We start from the raw sequence: 20,198 nt of genomic DNA, 5'->3' as shown, positions 1-20,198 counted from the left end.
CTCCCGCTCAGCACAGTCTCTCCCCAGTCTGGGTCCTTGTGGCAGCAGCAGGTAGGGATTCCAGCCCCGCCATATCCTGTGATGAGCCGGGCCGACTCCATGGCAGCAGGTTTTCTGAGGGAGGCTGCCTCCTGTGTGCCAGCTGGCTCAGGTGGAGTGGGCATGGTTATAAGCTGGAGCATGGGCACCGAGAGGGGAGCCAGTGATGAGGCCCTGGAGCAGAGCTCCCACGTGGAGAGCTTGGGTATGAGCAAGGGGCTGGGCGCTTTAATCACCACTGTGGTGTGTGGAGAGCTGCTCCAGGCAGGGATATGTAAACTTCTAGCCACCATCTGGAGCTGTCTGCACTGGCCCTTCCCACTGCTGCCAGCCCGGGGGGGATAAAAATCCCATTGTTTTACCAAAATCAAACTGTTAAAATTTGAAATTGACAACCTACATCACGGCCTTTTAATATTAAGCGATACATGGTTGCTGCCAAGTTTTAAAGCAAGTCAACCCCCTGACCTGCAGGAAATCATCAGCAAAGGCCCTGGAACCAGAGTTTGCTGAAGTGCTAAACAGCTTTTGACAGCAATAGCCTCTTCTGCAAGTGCAGCAGGAATATGTTCCTCATTTCACTTTATTCGACCTGGTCAGTTCAATGGCCAGTTCATTCAAAATGGAAAAAACCAGTTGGCAGTTGAAAAAGCAGGAAGGTTTGTTTTCCTCTTCCAATCCAGGAATAAAACCTAAGTATGAGAGGATGAGTTCTGCTAGTTCTCAAATCTTGAAGGACCTGGTGACCAGAAACAATCAGTACAATTCCTTAACTACAGATTATCCTGTCTTTGTTTGTAGATCAGTCAGTTTTAAATGCAAGACATATTTTGATAAACTTTCCAAAAAATCTTTACTATGTAGCCAGCATTTTTAAGGTGGCCGTAGTTGTTTGTTAATAAAACACCACCAGAACCTTAAAATGCTGGTTTTGTGCATTTTTAACTTTGAATTTCTATCCCAATCACAAATTAAAAAATTAATCTAGTGAAAAGGAAACACAGCAAGTATGTCTATAACAATACAGACAACAAAAAACATTCGGGAAATGTTTTTTTGACAAATAGATTCCGTACTAGGCATAATAATACAGAACTCTGATTAATAATTAATTCAAACTACACCACCAAACCATATTTCCTGCAGCCCTCAGAAGCAGTGCAAAGGCTTGGGGGTGTCGGGTAATGGAGGAGCTGAGGGAGAGGGAAGTAATTGCTGGGAAGGAGCCTGGTTGTGAACTTGGAGGATTGTTGTGTATGGGTGGGAAAAGTATGGAACAGGTTTTTTGAGGGGGGACAGGGAGGGATTGTTAGGGAGCTTCCCTCATGTAGACCTGATTGACCCCTAGCCTCACCCTTTCAGGTACATCTGCCCTTGTCCACATGTGTCTCTCCACCCCCACTCAGACACCCCCTCTCCCTGCCCCTATGTGGCTCTGTACCCTTTCCCCTGTCCCCATATGTCTCTGTGCCCCCACCTAGCCACTCCCCTTTGCCTATGTGGCTCTGCACCCCTCCCCATCACCATATGGCCCTGCACCTCCCTCCCTTTTGTGGCCCTGTGCCTCCACTCCCATTCAGCCCCTGCCCCAGTCTGTCCTCGCCCACTAGCCCTTATGATCCCCCAGCAGCCCCACACTGTCTCCCCATAGCCCATGTCTCCTGACCTGGTGTGACAGGCTCTGTGAAGAAGGCAGGCTCTTTCTCTTCCTAGCTGGCTGGGAGCTGCTGCTGTGGTCTATTGCCACAGCACCATCTGGTGGGCAAGAGGCAGAACTGCAGCAACATTTTGACAAGCTTTTTTCCTGCACAAAAAAATAAAAAATATTCAAGGCTCATAAATTATGTATGTATGCATGCATGCAATCACTCAGAATTCCCCCACAAGTAATTAAATGTGTACAGAGCTAGTGCTACCCTCTGGGTTAGCAAAAAGGAACCTCAAAATCAGTGTAAAGCATATATCTGGCTGCAGATCCATGTTTCAGTGATCACCAGTGAATGAGACTCAACCTTTCCTTAGAAAAATAACTTAAAAGTAAAAATGTAAGACACAATTAAAATTAATGATTTAAGCCCAGGTTTCCTGCTTGCTGCTTTAAATCATGATTAAAATTGGTGATTTAAATTGCTTTGTTTTAAATCTCTCCACCCTGCTGCCAGCCATGGTGGGGAACTCAAGGCAAAATAAGGTAGTGCAGAGATTGCTGGAGTGCACAGAATGGTGTGGAATGAGCTGCCTGGAAACAAAGGTGGTAAGGGGACTGGGGGAATGATCTGGCCATACTTGTGTCCAAGTAATTTGCCTGCTTCTCAGCTGTGATCTTTCTGCTCCTGTAGCTTGTTGGCATGGTGTTGCCCACACACAGTTAATGTGTGTTTGAACTCCTCTCCTTGGGAGAGTTTCTCACTGCAGCGCCGTTGAGTTTGTAACGGTGTTGAAGCAGTTTAGAGTGTGGTGGGTGCTGGAGGAATGGCTGCAGCCCTGGGCTGGGATTTTGGGGGCTCTCACAAGTGTCAGTCCTGTTCTGTACTCACAAGGAGACCTCAAGTGAAGTGCGGCTGGTGAACAAGCAGGGAGCGGGAGTTGAGTGACCCAGCGCCAGAGCATGTTTTGAGGGGCTCGGTGCTGCAGGAGGTACCGCCTTTCCAATCAGCATTGCCCAGTTACCCTGGCCACACTCCAGCTGGAAACCCCCTGCAGTTTGTGACATTTGGTAGTCCTCACTTTCTGTCCAGGAATGAACTGATCCATATCTGTGCACTGCTAGGCTGTGCTCCACCCCAGAGGCGGCTGCAGTGCCATGCTGGGTCAGGTTGTGTGTCACGCTAGGAGTTGGAGGGCATTCTATGGGCACTGTTTCCCAGAGGAGCCATTGCAATCAACTTGCCTATTTACCTGGGCATCAATATTTTAACTCTTCAGCCAGGTCCTCTTCCACTTGGATGTGCCTGTGTATCCCCGCCCCCACAGGGCACAGTGGCCACCAGACAACCTGCTTGGGTATGGGAAACCTTCCTCTGGGCACACCTAGCAGAAACTGGCCTCAGCTGCAACCAGACCTGGAGCGAGCAGCCCCTTGTGTATAGCTCACAGGGCAGCCAGCGTGCAGAGGGGCCCAGCTGCACTCCACGCTTCCCAAGGCTCATTCAGGAATTTTGCAGAAGCCTGCAGTGCCTGGCAGGATGCACCCGGGTCTTGGGCTGGGCGGAGCCTTGTCCAGACTGTTAACAGCTGTGAGTGCACTCGGCTGGCTGAGCAGGAGGGGGGCGACTGGCAGCAAAGCATCTGCGCCAGAACACACCCATTTCTAGCCAGCCCCCGCTCTGCCATGCAAGCAAACTAGCTGGGCTGACTTCCTGCTGCCCAGAGACCCGAAACTTGCTGCTATGGGTCCTAGCAGAGGTGAGCAGGGCCCCTCCAGACTGGACTCGGCATGGCTCCTAAAGCCCTAGAGGCCAAGTGTGGTTGTTGGCTTGCACCCGTGCTGCAGCGCAGGTGGGCCTGGTGCTCTCCAGGCCCTGCCCCCAGGACCCATACCTGCTAGACATGGCCAGGAGAGCAGGGCCTGCCTTTAATGACCCTTGGCCAACCCTCCCTCTCTGTGGCGCTTACATAAAGACACCCACTGAGCTGTCTCCCTGTCGTTTGGTCTCGCACAGCCCCCTACCCCACCGTTCAGAGCCTGACTGGGACCTGGCTCTGCAGCCGAGCAGGGAAATGGGATTTGTAACTATTCCCTTTAAATCAGAGGTCCCCAGAGCCCAGTGCAGGGACCCCACTGGGGACTTGCCAGCATCCCGAGTCTCTTGCGTAAACTGCCTAGAGTGCAGCCCTGCTGGCTTCCACAACTGGCACTGCCGCTGTGCGAATGAAGAGGTAAACCCCTGGAGCCAGCCCCCCGCACAGCCCCACCCCAGGAACGCCAGGGATTTGCCAACTGGCAGTAGCCCAGCCGGTAAGGGCAGGAGGTGATGCAAAGTGTGGTTACACTGGCACTTGGTGCACACAAGCTGAGTTAAAGGCAGGTTTTTTTGCTTCGCTCCCCCCTGCTAAGCTGGCACTGCCAAGGTGGGCAGCCTGGAGCCCCGGCTCTGGGCATTGGGCCTGTGCATCTGTTTCATTTTCAGGTCGGTGAACCCTGCCAGTTCAACCACCCTGCGGCTGTAGTCCTCAGCACAGAGGCCAGGTGGAGCCCGGGGCAGTGGTGCCAGCCCACGCTGCCCTCCCTGGCAGCAGTCACCTATGCTCTGGTACAGCAGGAGCAGGGCCCCCTTAGGCTGGACAGAGTCCAGGGCATCCCTGAGCTGCCCAGGGAAATGGGGGGTTGGCACAGCTGGGTGAGCTACGGAGGCCTGCTTGCCTGTGGTCTGTACTTGGGGTATGGCCAGGGGGCAGCCGCGGCTCCGCACCTGCCCAGCTGTAGCCAGCACCCGGGAGGGTTGCTTGGAGGAGAAGGGAGCGGCTGTGCGGGTTAGATCGCGGTGAAAGTGGGAAGGGGTGAATGCAGGTTCTGGCATGGCTGTTCAGGCTGGACATGCTGGCAGAGCCACGGAAGGCGATAGCAAGTTACTAGGCCGGCTAGCTATGGCGGGCTGGCCTGGGAGCTGTGGGAGGTTCGGGGGTGAGCCGTCACTGGGGCAGGAGGGAGCTGAGCGGGGGGGAGGGAACCAGCCAGCCATCAGTCACTGAACAAACAGTGCTGCAGCCCGCAGAGGCCAGTGTGATCTCCTCAGAGGTCACTCCCATGGTAGCAGTGGCCTGGCTTGGCAGTGGCTCTGGCCTGTGGACTGATGCTGTCAGGCTAGGGGGGGATTCATGGGCAGGGCCCAGGCCAGGGGCTACCCTGCTGTCACGGTGACCCCTGTGGATAGAGATGAGCTCCTGGCACCTAGAGTGTGAGGAGAGGAGCTGGGCAGTGGGTGCCAGGGAGAGGGTGCGCTCGAGAGGAGCGGGGGGGGGGGGTTAGACATGAGGGGCAGAGGTGACAGGAGGCTTGTGCCTCAGGCTGAGAACCAGGGAGTCCTGAGTTCTAATCCTGGCTCAGGCATTTGTATGGCTTTGGGCACCTCACCCAGGATTCATAGGCACTGCAGCAGGAGCCACCCTGGCAAAGGCCTCACAGCTCTGTGATGGCTCAGCTCCCTCAGGCAGGGCCCACCTGACAGCCCAGGTCAGAGCCCTGCAAGGCCGAATGGCATGGGGCTGGCACTCTCTCTGCTGGGGGGTGGCACTTGCCCATCAGCCAGGATTGGGAAGCTTGGCCCGGTGCTCTGAGTAGAGCAGTCGCTGTGCAGGCCCTTAGCGGGGTAGCAGTGCCAGGGATCTCCGGGGCAGCGGCCAGGCGTGTCTCAGGGCAGCTGGCAGGTACGAGCATGGGGCTGGCTATAGGGAGACTGCTTTTGTGCCAGCCCTGCGCTCTCCTTGCTGGTGCTGCCTCCCAGCTCTGCCATGGGAAATGGGGCAGCCTTGCCCCCTCTCGGCGATGGAGTGGGCCATAGCTAGATAGGCTGTGCTCCGGTTAGCCCCCTGCTAGGACTGGGGTGAAATGCCAGGGGAGCACGAGGCTGTTGTCAGGTGCCACCTCCTCCTCTGCACCCTCCCGCTGGTGCCGTGCAATCTGGTCTAGCTGTCCGTGCCAGGACTGTGCTGGCACCACGCCTTCCCCGTCACGTGGGAGTCTCTGGCACGCTGTGAGCCGGGGCTGGGTCCCTGGGAGCTGGAAATCAGGTCAGGGGGAGGAGACTGTTTCTGCCTCACAAGCTGGGTCCCCCTCCTCCCAGGGTGATGGATTAGAGAGCGCGCTTTCATTGGTGCTGGGCAGCTCCCCGCTCTGGCACATCCCCCCGGAGTGGCCCCCGCCCCTCGTGTGGCTCTGGGAATCAGCCAAGCAAGCTTGTCCCCTGCCTGTGTTTGCCTGACCTGTTCTAGCAGCCAGCGCTTCTGCCTCTATTCCCGGCAGTGTTCCTGCTCCGAGAGCCAGGGCTGGAACAGCGGGGTTCGTCTGGCCTGCTCTCTGCAGCACCTCCTGCTGAAGTGGCACAGCTCTGAGCTCCCTCCCCAGCCCAGCCAGCATCACCCCCTGTGCCTGCGTGGGGATAGCTTCCTGCTGGGGTGGCTGGGAAGGGAGGCACTGGGAGCCTCTGCAGCCCTTGTTCTGGCAGCAGTCCCTGCAGTGGCTGGGAGCTGACGGCCAGACACCCTGAATGCTCTGGCAGATAGATGCTTAAATTATATCCTTCCCTGCAGTGCCTACTTGGCAGGTGTGGCCTGGAATCCCTCCTGCTAGGGCTAATGCTGGCACGGTGCTGTCAGAGGGCCCCGTTGGGTGACGGGATTTGCTCTGCCCATGGTGAGCGGAATGGGGACAGAGCTGACACAGCTCTTCGGGTGCGGGTGAGAGATGTCGGTGCTGAAATGCAGGGCTGTGCATGGCTCCCGAAGGTGGCAGCAGGCAGGGAGGGCTCTCAGGGCTGGTGTGCGGACCAGACCCTGGCAAAATGTTTATACCTGCACCCAAAGCCCTCCTCAGGCGCTGCACGGAGCTACTGGCCCCCACCACGGTCCGAGAGGGGCTGTTCACCCTGGCACTGAGACCACAGAGGCCCTGGCCTGATCGGCTCCTGTGCTTCCCCCCCCCAGCCCCCGCTGTGTCACCAGAAACCCCTGTGCAGGGGCGTGGTATGCTCTGGGGTAGGGCTGGCTCTGGCTTCCTGAAGCTGGGGCTGGGTTGTCTCTGCAAAGCCCCAGCCCAGGCCGGCAGGTCTGTGCCCTGCACTCAGAGCTGCTGCCCTCAGTCCATGCCCCGGGGCTCCTTGCGTCAGGTCTCGGCAGGCTGCCTGTCCACACTCTGGGAGGCAGGACAGGGGGACAGCAAGGAGACTGCAGTCCCAGGAGAGGGGGCAGCCGGCTTGCTGCCAGCATGCTAACAACTCCATCTGCATCTCCGCCACCCCTGGCCACTCCTCGCAAGGACACGGCGAAGCCTGCGCTGGCTCATGGGAGCACGTGAATTCTGAGGCTGGGTTTGGCCCTTGTGAGCGTGTGGAGCTGATAGCACTGCTTGAGCAGCCTTTGCCATGCTGGGGCTCCCCACACAGCTCTGCCAGCCTCCTGCCATTCCAGTCCAGACCATGCTTCCCCCAAGGGAACAACTGGCCCTTGGCATGGGACTGAGCCATGGCCTGAGTTGCCAACTAGCCTGCGATTCCCACACTCATCTCCTGAATGACTCGGAGCCCCAGTTCTAATGGGCAGAGCCCGCCCGGGGGCCCAGCTGATGTGCTCTGGGCATGGAAAAAGCAGCGCAGGTTTGGAAGCGGCCTGAAGCAGGCCGTGTCTGGGCTCTCTCTGGGGGTGGTTTTGCCTCATTCGCCGGTGTTTGCCCGGCTGTAGGGCAGGCGCTGTGCCTAGCTAGCAGTGGGATTCCTGCCTCGTGGCCAGATGGGCTGGGGAATTGAGCCCAGAGTGGCTGGTGTGCCATCGCTGGGCACCTTTGTCTGTGCTGGGGGCAGAGCGCAGAAACCCTGTGTTCTTCCTGCCAGGCCCTGGGAGCTGCCGGCCCAGTCTCAGGGCCAACAGCTTTGCCCTCTTGTCCAAACACTGGGGGCCTCCTCACCCCCCAGCACACTCCTCCCAGAACCCGGTGCCCGGCCGGTGCCCGGGCACTGGAGAAAGCAGCCCTTTGGGGGCAGGGGGTGCTCATTTCTCCTTCGCCGGTGTGGCTCAGAGCTAGCCAGGGCCCTGCGATGGCAATAGACCTGCTTCCCTGCCTGGTGGGTGTCCAGGTGACGCAAGGCACGGCTCCAAGCAGCACCCCTGCTTGCAGCCAGATTTGCTTCAGAGACCAGGTGCAGCCTTATTTCCCTGGATCAGCTGCTGGCCTGCCAAATAGAAGGGCCCTTGGGCAGCAGGGCTGGCAGTTGGGGGTGAAGGAGCGGCTGGTGACCTCCGGTTCCTGCTGGGCCCGGCTCTGGCATGGCTGCTAAAGCTGGCTGAGGAGCCTCGTGTTGCGGGTGGCCGTGTCTAATGCTCTGTGCAGGTAGGACGGATGGGCTGGGAGCTGGGGAGTCTGTCTATCTACCTTTGTCCAGTGGGGCCTTGGCCAGGGCACTCTGTGCTTCACTTTGCCCTCTGGTGACCCATTAGCTCGCAAGGGTGCGTTGAGATTTTCTTTGTGTCTGCCCAGGGCAGTAGAAAGACAGTTACTCAGTATGCACCCCCAGGGGTGCAGGGCTCCCCTGGTGCCCCAGTGATCAGGGCTATGTAGTGTTCTGTGGGGACATGGATCGCCACCTGTTCTGTGCAAGGGGCCCAGGTGCTGCATGGCCAGTCCAGAGGGGAATAGGATGGGTTGTGGGGAAAGGGAGAGGCTCCTGGCCCTGCAGTCAGCCTGGCCATCGGGCCAGCTCCAGTTTGGGGGGCTCTGTCAATTTTCTGGGGGGTGGGGCTGTTCACATCCATCCTGGGGTCAGAGCTGCATGGAGATGTGACCGATGCGAGCTGTGTGCATCCAGCATCTGGTCCCCCACCCACCCCATGCAGCAGCCTTTGCGGGGCCCTAGCACCCGGAACCCCCCGTGCCTGTAGTGATCAGCATGGGGGGTGAGCAGGCAGAGTTGCAGGGTGGCGCAGGGGGCTGGTGCACAGCCTGCAGGAGCTGTTTGCTGGGGATGGCAGTTGCCCGGCGCGCTGTCTGCCTCCCTCCTCATTTCTCCTCTTTCGGCCCCTTTTAGATGATGTGCTGACTAAAGACGCGGGCGAGTGCGTGATCTGCCTGGAGGAACTTCTGCAGGGGGACACGATAGCCAGGCTGCCCTGCCTGTGCATTTATCACAAAAGGTACCTGGCCGGGCACGTGTTGCTTCCTGGGGAGCTGAAGGAGGGGGTAGGGCTGGCTCAGCGCTTCCTCTGCAGAACGGCTGCTATTGGGCAAGCCCTGGGCAAACCCCCCCACATCCCACTTGCCCAGGGCATGTGCCTGCAGCCCCCTTTTCCCCTCCGCCTCATCTCAAACAGAGCTCTGTTCCCAGCACTGCCACTGACTAACTGGGTGGCCTCAGGTCCTTCCCTTCCCCCGTGCCACTGTGGCCCTCGCTGCCAGTGGTGATGATCCCCGCGCCACATGTTCATTGCCAGGCTTTGACGGCTGCGAAGTGCTGAGGAGCCCTGGCTGCACCCCCGGGAGCTGGGCAGAGTCCCACGCTGGCCGCGGGGGGCGGCTGCTGCCCTGCGCTGTTGGGGAAGGGACCTGGGGGAAATGGATAGGGCAGGCGAGTGGGGTCCGTTGCATTCCCGGCGGGAATCGATTTCCCTTCCCATACCCCGTTGCTCAATGCTAAGCTCCTGGCTACGAAGCAAATGTTCCCACACACATCTGCATGGTGCCTAGCGGTGCCCTGTTTGCTCCTGGCTGTAGCAGTACAGTCAAAGCCTCTCAAAGGGCTTCCTGGTTCGCCAGCTAACACTAGAGGTATCCCCAGGGGATGAGACCACGTGAGCTCAGCTCCTCAGCCGGACATCCCTCCAGTGGCATGGCGCCCCCCAGCACCATGCTGGGCTGTTGGCCGAGCCCTGGGGCCCTCAAGTGACAGCACCCTTGGTTTTCTCACAAAGCCCTCAGTCTAGGCAGGCCCTGATGCTGCTCAGCTCGTGAGCTCTGCTGGCATTGCAGCGCCGGGCAGTGTGCCTGGAAGATCCCGTCAGTGTCTGGCATTTCCCCCGAGTGGAAGAGGACAGGCTGTGAGCCAGGCCCGGGGGCACCTGTCCTGAGCCTGCTCCAAGGACCCGCCTTCATGGCGATGGCCAAGCCGCATGTGTGGTGTATGCATAGCTCACCGTCTGTGCCCACAACGCTGAGACAAAGCAGCAGCGCGAACGAATCCGCCAGCAGTGAGCGAAAGGCTGTGGAACGTGGCCTCTTCGGCAGCCTTCTGTCTATCCGAGCCCCATCGCTGGGTTATCTGAGCAATTCCCAGTCTTCAGCGGATCTATCCTCCTGGGGGGCAGGGCAGGCCCCCATTGGGCAGAAAGGGAAACTGAGATGCAGGGTGACTGAGGGACTTGTCCAGACACCCAGGGAGTCTGTGGAAGAGCAGGGAATTGAACCTGCTCTACCGAGTGCCTGGCTAGTGCCCTGACCACAGCCCCACTCTTCCTCTCCTAACACTGGCTATCCTGGGTGCTGAACCAGGACTCCTGGTATGGCCAGAGCAAGCCACCCCCCTGGGCCACCTCACAAACCTATAGCAGAGTCTCCTCTACCCCAGTTTTCTACCTCGGGCGCAATGATGCAGGGTGCCCCCCCACCTGCTCAGCAAGTCCTCCCCTCCTGGCACTCAGCTGACAGCGCTGGGGTGAGAATTCTGGGCATCTCCTCTAGAGAAGCTGCCTTATGAAGCAGTTTGAGCTGAAGGAGGCACCTGGCTGAGCGAGCTCACTGCCTGCTCCGTGGGTACAAAATGACGGTAGTCTCTCTCTCCCCAGCTGTATAGATTCGTGGTTTGAAGTGAACAGATCTTGCCCAGAGCATCCTTCTGATTGACCTGCTGGGCATGCCTGCTGACTTCTCTCTAAGGTGAGGCTCTTTCTAACATAGGATACCCCACCCTGCCTCTGGGTGTGGCGCCATAGGGATCCGTAGCCTCTGGATTTCTGCTCTGTTGTGCAGCTCTGTGATGGAGAAAGGCGGCTTTGGAGTGATGTATGTCCTATAGGTTTCTTTTACCTTAGTGGTGTCAAGTCTGGATGTTGGAGGATCTCTAGGAGGTCTTGGAGATGGTTAGTAGAAGCTCATACACCTTCACTGAAGAGGCAGGAGTGGAGGATTTTTTTAAAATTACCTTTCTTCCAAGTGTGTGTGAGTCATTGGAATTGAATAGTAAACCAACCCCAAAGCAAGCATTCACCTGTCTCAGGATCTCCCCTCCCTGGGGCCAGATGAAAGCAGCGTTAAATCTCTCCCCCTGGGTGGAAGGCTGATCTCTGGTTGAGCTGAAAAGAAAATGCTTTGTTTTGTAGCGACAGTGTCAGAGCGCTGAGCCAGTGTGATTTGAAATAACCCGGACGTAGTATGAAAAGCAAATTGGGGTCATTTGTTTTTATCAACATTCAAAAGCAAAGTGTTGTCGTTTTAAGTGCAGTTCTGCTGCTCAAAATGACACTAAAAATCACTGTCTCTTCTTTATCTCCCCGGGGGCATCTGTCAGAGCTGCTAACTCCTGTGGCTAAGAGACACAGGTCTGCTGGCTCTGTGGGGCCAGCCCTGCCCTGGGGGAGGGAATGGGGGCTGTTCCTTCCTGTGCATCAGCACCAGAATTGAGCCCTAGGTTTTAATCAGCTGCACCTGTGCAGCGCGCGCTCCTGGTGCATGCCCTGGGTCCCAGGGCGCAGCGTGTGGCCTGCGGAGCCTGCCTTCCAAGAGGGAAGGGCTGGCAGGGAGGAAGTTGTTCCTTTGGCTTGTCCAGTGAGCCACTTTGCTAGGGGATGGTGGAGTGAGGCCAGCCGGAGCTGGCCGCCCCTGTACCCGGGCTAGCACTTGAACCATCTCCTGGGTCACTTGGGATCCAAGCAGCGCTGCCAGCAGGCAGGGCAGGGTCCACCTGGCTTCACGCTGGCCGGACTGGGAGAAGGGCAAATGATGCTGGGCACGTTCAGCGGGAGGTTCCAATGCGAGTGCGAGAATGTCCCTCCTGGCTGAGGTGATCCAAGCCAGCTAAGAACTCGGTTTCCCGAGGCTGATTGGAGAATCCCACCTTGTGTTTCAGGGCTTGTCCACACAGCCCAGCAGCAGGGGCTACGGGGGCGAATTGCAGCACGTGCTGCAGTGTTGCGCTGGAACCGCTCCGTGGTGACTCCGCTAGGGTGAACTAAACGGCACCGCGGTCACGTCCGCTAGTCCGGTTTGAAACGGGGCTAGCTTAGCGCCAGTTGGGTCCCCGTTCGTTCACTGGGGCAGGGTCTACACGGGGCAGTTACGCTTCGGGGCACGCTGCAGCTGGCTGCCGCCATGCGCACTGCGGGGCCGGGTAGACGTAGCCTAAGTCCCACGTTGTCCCTTAATGTCTCCTTGGCCTCCAGGGATCAGAACGCTCAGCGAGTACGAGTTTAACCCTTTCCTGGTCACTGCACAGCTCCCTGCTTGTGGGAGCGTGTCCCTTCTGCAGCATGGGGCGTGTGCACGTGCTGTGTGGATGTTGCAATGCACTAGGGGCGGCGGGTCTGTCTGAAGGCCCGTCTGCATGCACTGTGGGCTCGCAGCCATGGGGTGCTGTCAGTGCATTCCCCCACGGAACTGGCCTGGTGTGGTGACATTGGGTTGTCTCTCTCTCTACAGGGCACCTTGCTGTACCTGCCATTCATCCTCTCCCCTTCCCACCCGCCCCAGCCAGAGTTTCAGGCTGACTCTTCAACTCCTCAAAAACCAGAAACTTGAATCCACTTGGATGCTGCCAATTTTTTTTTTTTTTAATTTAAAGGAAAAATCAATACAGGTGAGCCTGTCCCTGCAAGCAGAGCTGCCTTCTCTCCATACTTTCACCTCCACCACCACTGACATGGAGGGAGAAGAACCTGCTAAGCAAGGGAGAGGAAGCAGGAGCAGTGAATTGCGACCCTGAAATGAAATTCTGTCATGCTGTTTGGCTTAAGGGCCTTTTCTTCCAGCCGTGAAAGGAAAGCTGACCCGGGATGGAGCTGTCATGGGCCGACTGGAGCCCGCGTTATTTATTCCTATTGAAACCCAGGTGAATTCCTGTATCCCTAGCGAGCACCTCCGCGCTGGGCCGGGCCTGGCACCGCGAGCCCCGCTCACTTTTGCACTGACTACGGATTTTTTTTCCCTTTGAGGACACCAAACTGTAATCAGCCGAACATGACAGGAGACGAACAGTCCCCAGCAACGGGGGCAGCTTCTGTTCACCTGCCGGAGGCGTTGTAGGTCTGTCTTTAAAGTGTTTACAAAAAAACAAAACAGTTCAGTGTCGACTGGTGTGTTTGCCTGGTGATGTTTACGGACTGACTGCTCTTGAACTGGGTTATTACCGCTCAGTGACTGAAATAGCCAGATGCCATCCAAAAAGCTTTCATCCCCTCACCGGCCTCCTCCCACTCAGCTTCATGATAGTGGCCAAAAAAGGATTCCTTATTTCTTTTGATGAGTCTCCACTGAACTTTCCCCTCCTTTTGTGTGTGTGTGTGTATAAGGGGGAGGGGGAAGGTTTCATTACAGTTAAAGGTTCTAAGTCACAAGCATCCTGCAGAGATGCCGGATCCTTTTTATTAGACCCATGTGGATTTTTTTTGTTCCAGACAGAAAAAGGAAAGAGATTGGATTTTATTAAAGCAAACACACACACACACACCACCACCTGCTGTTGAGGAGAGCAGCACATGGGAGGAGCGTTTTAGCCATGGCAAAGTTCCCAAGCGGTGGGCTTGGGCCCTGCCGGAAAGATTTCTGTATTTATATATTAAAAAAAAAAAAATTAAAATAAAAAAAATTGTTCAGAGCTTGGGGTGGGAGGGGAGCTTTCTTCATTAGTCTAGGTGTTTTGATATGGTATTAAAATACTGTTCAATAACCTCCTCGCTGCTTTATTTCAGTGGTATTGGTGAAGCAGTGTGGCGTGGGAACCGGATGCTGCCAGGGCCCCGGCACCAGGGCATCCTTGTTCAGGGCATTGGATTGGACAGTGCTGGTGAGGGGGTGGGGCTAAGGGCACTAGATCCACTACTGCTCAGAGAGACACAGCCAAAGGCCAGAACATGCCATCGTGATCCTCTAGTCTGACCTGCAGGCCACAGAACCTCATGTCCTGTGATCGACCCCTAGCCTCTGGCTGAGTCCCTGGAGTCCTCACATGATGGTTTAAAGAGGTCAAGTTACAGGGAATCCACCGTTTACTCCAGTTCAAACCAGCAAGTGACCCGTGACCCATGGGTCTTGGCCAATCTGCCCCTGGGGAAAATTCCTTCCCAACCCCAAATAGAGTAATCAGTTAGACCCTGAGTATGTGGGCGAGACCCACCAGCCAGACACCTGGGAAAGAATTCTCTGTAGCAACTCAAAGCCTGCCCCATCTAGTGTCATGTCTGCAGCCATTGAGGATATTTGCTGCTAGCAACCACAGATTGGTTACAATGGCATGCGTCCCATCTCATCACACCATCCCCTCCCTAAACTTATCAAGCTCAGTCTTGAAGCCAGTTGGGTGTTTTGCCCCCACTGCTCCCCTTGGGAGGCTGCTCCAGAACTTCACTGCTCTGACGGTTAGAAACCTTCCTCTAATTTCAAGCTTAAACTTGTTGATGGCCAGTTTCTATCCATTTGTTCTTGTGCCAGTATTGGCACTTAACCGAAATAACTCCCTTCCCTCCTTGGTATTTATCCCTCTGATGCATTTGTAGAGAGCCATCATAGCTCCCCTCAGCCTTCATTTGGTGAGGCTAAACCAGCCAGGCTCTTTGACTCTCCTCTCGCAAGGTAGGTTTTCCATTTGACTGATCATCCTAGTAGCCCTTCTCTGCTCCTCTTCCAGTTTGAATTCATCTTTCTGAAGCTGGGAGCTCAGCACTGCACCCAGTGTTCCCGGTGAGGTCTCACCAGTGCCTGGTGTAAGAGCAGTAACATGTCCCTGGCCCTACTGGAAATACCTCGTCTGATGCATCCTCGGCTTGACTTACCTTTCTCCAGCGCATCCCATTGATCACAGGCTGACTGAGCCATCAGCCCCCCCAGGCCTTTCTCCTCTCGCTTCCAACTGATACGTCCTCAGCTTCCTGGTGTTAGGCCCGAAGTGCAGGACTTTGCACTATTAAATTTCATCCCATTTCTATTACTCCAGTTTTCAAGGTCCTCCAGCTCTTCGTGTATTATATTCCAATCATCCTCTGTATTGGCAATGCCTCCCAAATCTGAGTCATCTGCAAATTTTATTCGCACAGTCCCACTTTTTGTGCCAAGGTCACTAATGCAAATATTGACTAAGACTGAGACCGAGGCCAATCCCTGAGGAACTCCACTAGCCTTTCCCCTTTCAGTAGTTCCCCTTTAACCAGTTGTTTATCCAGGTTTTCCAGTCTTGTGTTAATCCCCATTTTCTCCAATTTAACTAATTTCCCATGCAGACCTGCATGAAATGCCTTAAGGAAATCCAGGTAGATTTGATCTACTGCATTTCCTTTGTCTCTAACAATCCGTTCTCTTCTCAGGTTGGTCTGACACAATCTACCTTTTGTAAAACCATGTTGTAGATTATCCTGATTCCTGTTCACCTCTGTCCTTAATGGCTCTTTCAGAATGTGTTCTAAGACCTTGCATACAACTGAGGTCAAACTAATGGGCCTGTAGTTTCCCAGATCACTTTTGTTTCCCCTTAACTATGGGTATATTAGCAATCCTCATTCCCACGAGCCACCCTGCCACTGCCCCCAAGTCCTCTTGACCCTGGGAAAAACTGAGGCCAAATTTGTGTAGGCATTGGGCCGTACCTAGATTATCTTTAATCTCTAGCCCCTCCTCAGTGTCCAGCCCTCCTACTTCTTCTTTCCTTGTTTTTTTGTATTGAGAGGGCTGTCGAACCTGTCACTGTTGGTTTTAATGCCCTTTGCACGGTCGGGCTCTGTTCAGCTTGTGGCAGCTCTCACTTTCCCCTGCACTTTCTGGTGCCCACGAGGCAGCTTTCCTTGCTGATACTTCCCTCCCAGCCTCTTGGCTGCAACGTTTGCCTGGCTTAGAAGCTAGATGGCAACAGTGCAGACCCTCCCCTGCCCAAGGGGTGCATGCTGGTGGGTGGCACGGTGAGCACCCTCCTGGTTTATGCCACCTGTGCCCCACTAACACAATGAGATGTTAACAGCCCCCTTTCCCCATGGCTGCTTCTGCAGTCAAGGTCCCATAGGCTCTTTCCCTGGCAGCACTGGTGCAGTGATATTGGCAGGGGGATTCCTGGCTTCTAGAGCAGATCAGAGTGGGGGTATGAAGATGACAGGCCCTTCCCTGCCCCCACTCTGCCTTAAATCAGCTTGCCCAGCAATCTGCTCCCACAAGCAGCAGTGCAAAGGGGGGCTCATTATTTTGATGACAGTAGCACCTAGAAGCTGCCACCACACGTGGGGCACTGTGGTGCTGGGAGCTGCGCACTGGATCAGAGCCAGACCTTGCCCCAACTGTGGCCCCGATCCTGTCGGTGGCCCTGCAGTGAGACCCAGGGCTGGCGTTTGAGCAAAGCAAGGACTGCCAGCGCTGCTACAGTTGTCCAGACAGTTTTCCCTGGGCCCACAGGGCTCGGCATAGCACAGGTTGGGGCAGTGGTGCCACTCTCGGGCAGGCAGGAGGGGAATCAATTTCTGACACGAGTTGATCTTATCTCTTTGTAATGGCACCCTGGCAAATCTCTAGGCCACCCCCCATCCCATGGCAGCAGCCAGGACTGCCAGAGAGATTGAAGCCCACTCCCTCCATAGGAGCCCTAGAAAACAGGCATGCTCTGAACAGTGACTGTGCTACAAACAGCTCCTCTGTAATCGATCTGCCCCGCCTGGAGTGGAGTAAGAGCTCCCTGAGGTGCTAGGAGGGATTTACTGCTGTGGTGCTCTGAGCTTGGCCAGCCCAGCCATGGGGGAGGGAGCTGGAGCCTGTCCCTGTGGGGCCGGCCTGGCCATGGGGGAGGGAGCTGGAGCCTGTCCCTGTGGGGCCGGCCTGGCCATGGGGGAGGGAGCTGGAGCCTGTCCCCGTGGGGCTGGCCTGGCTCCAGGACGAGAGCCACAGGCTAGTCTAACATCATCACCAGTCTCAGGTATCGTTCAGTTGGTGGCTTGTTCCTGTTGCTGCTACATGAGGCAGCGCGAACACGGTGAGGTTCTCAGCTCTCTGGCTTGGCAGTCAGAAACCTCTGGGATTGCAAGGGTGGGCCCCAGAGTGGGAGGGGTGGGCCCCAGGGAGGCACCTTTCAGAATCGAAGGGCTCAGCCCAGCCTGGGCTGTGCAAGCTAAGACGCCGAGGGGTCCTTGCACTGCAGCGTTTGCACTCTAAGGGCCCAGGGGTGTGTATGTGCCGGCCCATAATAGTACTCAGCACACCAAGGACCAGCGGGCTGGGCTCGCCTACACCCCTAGCCGGGGGGCTGCAAGTGCAGCTGCTGGGGGTGCCGGTCGCCGTGGTTACCCAAGGGGGGGCTGGATGCAATTAAAGGCCCTGCAGTCACCAACCAGCACCATGCTGCAAGCGCCTATAGTCCCAGGGGGCAGTGGTGGCGGCCCAGGGCTCCCTCTCCCCTGTGGAGGGGGCAGCAGGCTGAGCCGCAGAGTGCTGTCCCCATGCTATTCGCTGCTCTGCCTGGGCCCCAGCACTGCATCCCTGGCACCTGCTCCTGTGTGGCTTCCAGCCTGGGAGCCTGGTGGAGAGCAGAGGCCAGCTGTGGAGGTGAGTGAAGATCCTGCTGCCATAGCCCTGGGTGGTGCTGCCAGGGCTCCAGTCGGGATTCAGAGCCAGATTTACCCAGAATTCAGTGGTGTTGGTCTCTGGGGTCTTCGTTCAGGCCCATCTTGGTAATACTTCTGGGGTTCATTTTTTCATTGTCCTGCACCTTTGCGTAGGGCGACCAGACAGCAAGTGTGAAAACACACCATGTAACCACATTTTAAATCTTCATTAAAAAGAATACAACAGCAATGGAGAGTGTTGGGAACGCTCCCACATCACTCGGGAAAAACATGAATGCCCCAAGCCCTAAGCTACTTTAATACTCACACATGTCCAGACTGGCCACGTCTGTGTATAACGGTCAGAGAAGGGGGAATAGGTGGACAGGAGATTATCCTGTATACAGCCTGTTCAAAATTTCCAACATGCTTCCACTCTTGGGATGGCTGTTCTTTTACACCCAGGAATCTCCTGCGGTGTCTCTTTCAGAGATTCCAGTTCAGGTCAACTGCCTGTGGCTTTTCCAGTGTCACCGAGCCACACCAGCTACAGGGTCGCAGAAGCACACTGCTGAATCTCACTGGAAAGTTAAGCTTTGCAAATGTAATTTCAATTCTGTAACTTGTATTGCCTTTGGTTTGCCTGTCTCTATTTTTCCACAACCAGCTGGGGCTGAAAGCAGTTTGTCTTTGCACTTAGCATAGTCTGCGCTGGTTCTTGACCTTGAACGCAGAGCAACTTTCCCTTTATCTCTGGGCTAAGCTGAATTTCAAATTAACCTGTTCCTAGACAAATTGCTCACACTGTGTCAGAGGCTTTTCTTTGGTGATTAAAAGCTCCTCTGAGATATATGATCTTATCTAGATTGAAGGTACCTTCTAATGGGCATTGTTTAAATGAATTTCACGCGTGTACAGATTCCAATCATTTAAATACCTGCAGGTTTTAGGACCATAATGTACGTACATGTAATATGCTGGGGTACCCTTAGGGGATGAGGTGGAATGTTTAGACTGTCCCTCACCCATTTTCCACTTACACACACAGGGAGGGTGCCCTGTCCGCGCTAGCGGCTCAGAAACTAAGGATCTTTCCCTACAGGGCACTCACACAGGAGAGACTCACAAGACTACGACTCTCCTACACCTCCCTTCAGCAAAGAGCGTCGGCTAGTCTCTGGGAGACGGCGCCGCTTACTCTGATTGCATCCAGTGAGATGATCAGACTGTCAGTAGCCCACACGGAAGGGAAAGGGGAGGGAAGATGGGTTCACACGCTCCTAGACCCAGGCAGTTTCCTCGCCGGACTATGCCAGGCCGAGTCAGCCCACCGTGGGTCGGATCTCCTAAAGATCCACTAGTTACCGGGCTTGCGTTAGAGCAGTCCTGATCATGAGCATTCGCTTCGCAGGGTACTCTGGGCATCTTCCGGTAACAGCCACTCACACTGGTGTACACACACACACACACACACCAAGGCCTTTTTTTTTTTTTTTTCCTTTTTAACCTTTTTTCGTCTTTACCTTTTTTTTTTTTTTTTTTAACCACGATGCATCTGTACCTGGTCCGGACCAATACCATGAGGCGGTATGACAACCCCTCTTGAGGCGGTAAAAACCCCTCAGCACTGGTGCATTCTAATGCATTTACTTATGCATTACCTTATGCATTACCTTGTTGGCCAACTCAGCAGTTCCCAATACTGCTATAAACTAACCTTGTTGGGGCCTCTCCCCAATACCACTCTGCATCTGATCTTGCTGCACAGTCAATAAGTTCAGATGGCATGAGCCCAACAGAGACAGACGTCCCCACGGACAGTCCTCCTCCGATACCCCAATAGAGATTTCAAAAGGTCTCATACCTCTCATGTGGCGCCATGGGGTTCGAAGGGGAATGATCCGTAGTAGCCGTCTGTGGGTCCGTGGGCGTTGCCATCCTGGACGAGCCCCCAAATTGTCGGAGAAAAACTCAGTTCTCGCTTTTTCGTTTGGGTGCAGCAAAATCAAATACTTTATTATTTCTCCAGTAATTACAATGGAGGGACAGAGTGCCATAGGACACAGGGTCGCCCCAGTCCTGGACAGGTCTCTCAACTGGTAAACAATTACAGCAAGCCTTTATACCTTTGTTACAGACAATTTCTAGCAATAATACAGACGGTAAAAAGAAACAATTGCATTTGTTTATACATAAGCCTTTCTGCTATCTTATTTGTCTCACTACTAGAAAAAGCAAGCCTGCATATTTGGTTATCAATGCAAGGTCGTAATAACTTTTTACACAGTTCGTTCGTCTGTCCCACACTATCTTTGCTTCTACAAGTCTCACGTCATTAGGGTTACAGCTAGGCTAACTCTTGCTAACTGACTGACATGCATTAAAATCCCCTTCAAATCCTTATTAATTCTTTCCCTGCTTCCACAGGGCAGTGGTGGCAGCCCAGGGCTCCCTCTCCCTTGTGGAGGGGGCAGCAGGCTGAGCCGCAGAGTGCTGTCCCCATGCTATTCGCTGCTCTGCCTGGGCCCCAGCACTGCATCCCTGGCACCTGCTCCTGTGTGGCTTCCAGCCTGGGAGCCTGGTGGAGAGCAGAGGCCAGCTGTGGAGGTGAGTGAAGATCCTGCTGCCATAGCCCTGGCTGGTGCTGCCCTGTGAGTGCCAGCGGGGTTTACGCCTCCTGGCTGTGGGAAGGCCAGGCTGCATGTGAATTCCCATGGGATGGGAGCAAGCCAAGCCTT

At 55.4% G+C, this 20,198-nt stretch overlaps 1 protein-coding gene across 2 annotated transcripts in view; it reads left to right on the top strand.

Moving 5' to 3' along the window:
* Positions 1–13,545, top strand: part of ZNRF1 (zinc and ring finger 1) — a 95,530-nt gene extending 81,985 nt beyond the window's left edge. Inside the window, exons 3-5 of one of the 2 annotated variants that reach the window (XM_039503233.1) lie at positions 8,775–8,880; positions 10,525–10,615; positions 12,516–13,545. In XM_039503233.1, the coding sequence (XP_039359167.1) occupies positions 8,775–8,880; positions 10,525–10,582 (164 nt within the window). In that variant the 3' untranslated portion in view covers positions 10,583–10,615; positions 12,516–13,545. Of the gene's footprint in view, positions 1–8,774; positions 8,881–10,524; positions 10,616–12,373 lie in introns of both variants that reach the window. The other variant, XM_039503232.1, reaches the window with a different exon arrangement.
* The last annotated feature ends 6,653 nt before the right edge of the window (positions 13,546–20,198 follow it).

This window comes from Mauremys reevesii, linkage group 16, assembly GCF_016161935.1.
Source record: "Mauremys reevesii isolate NIE-2019 linkage group 16, ASM1616193v1, whole genome shotgun sequence".
NCBI lineage: Eukaryota > Metazoa > Chordata > Testudines > Geoemydidae > Mauremys > Mauremys reevesii.
This window is presented reverse-complemented; position numbering and strand designations above follow the sequence as displayed.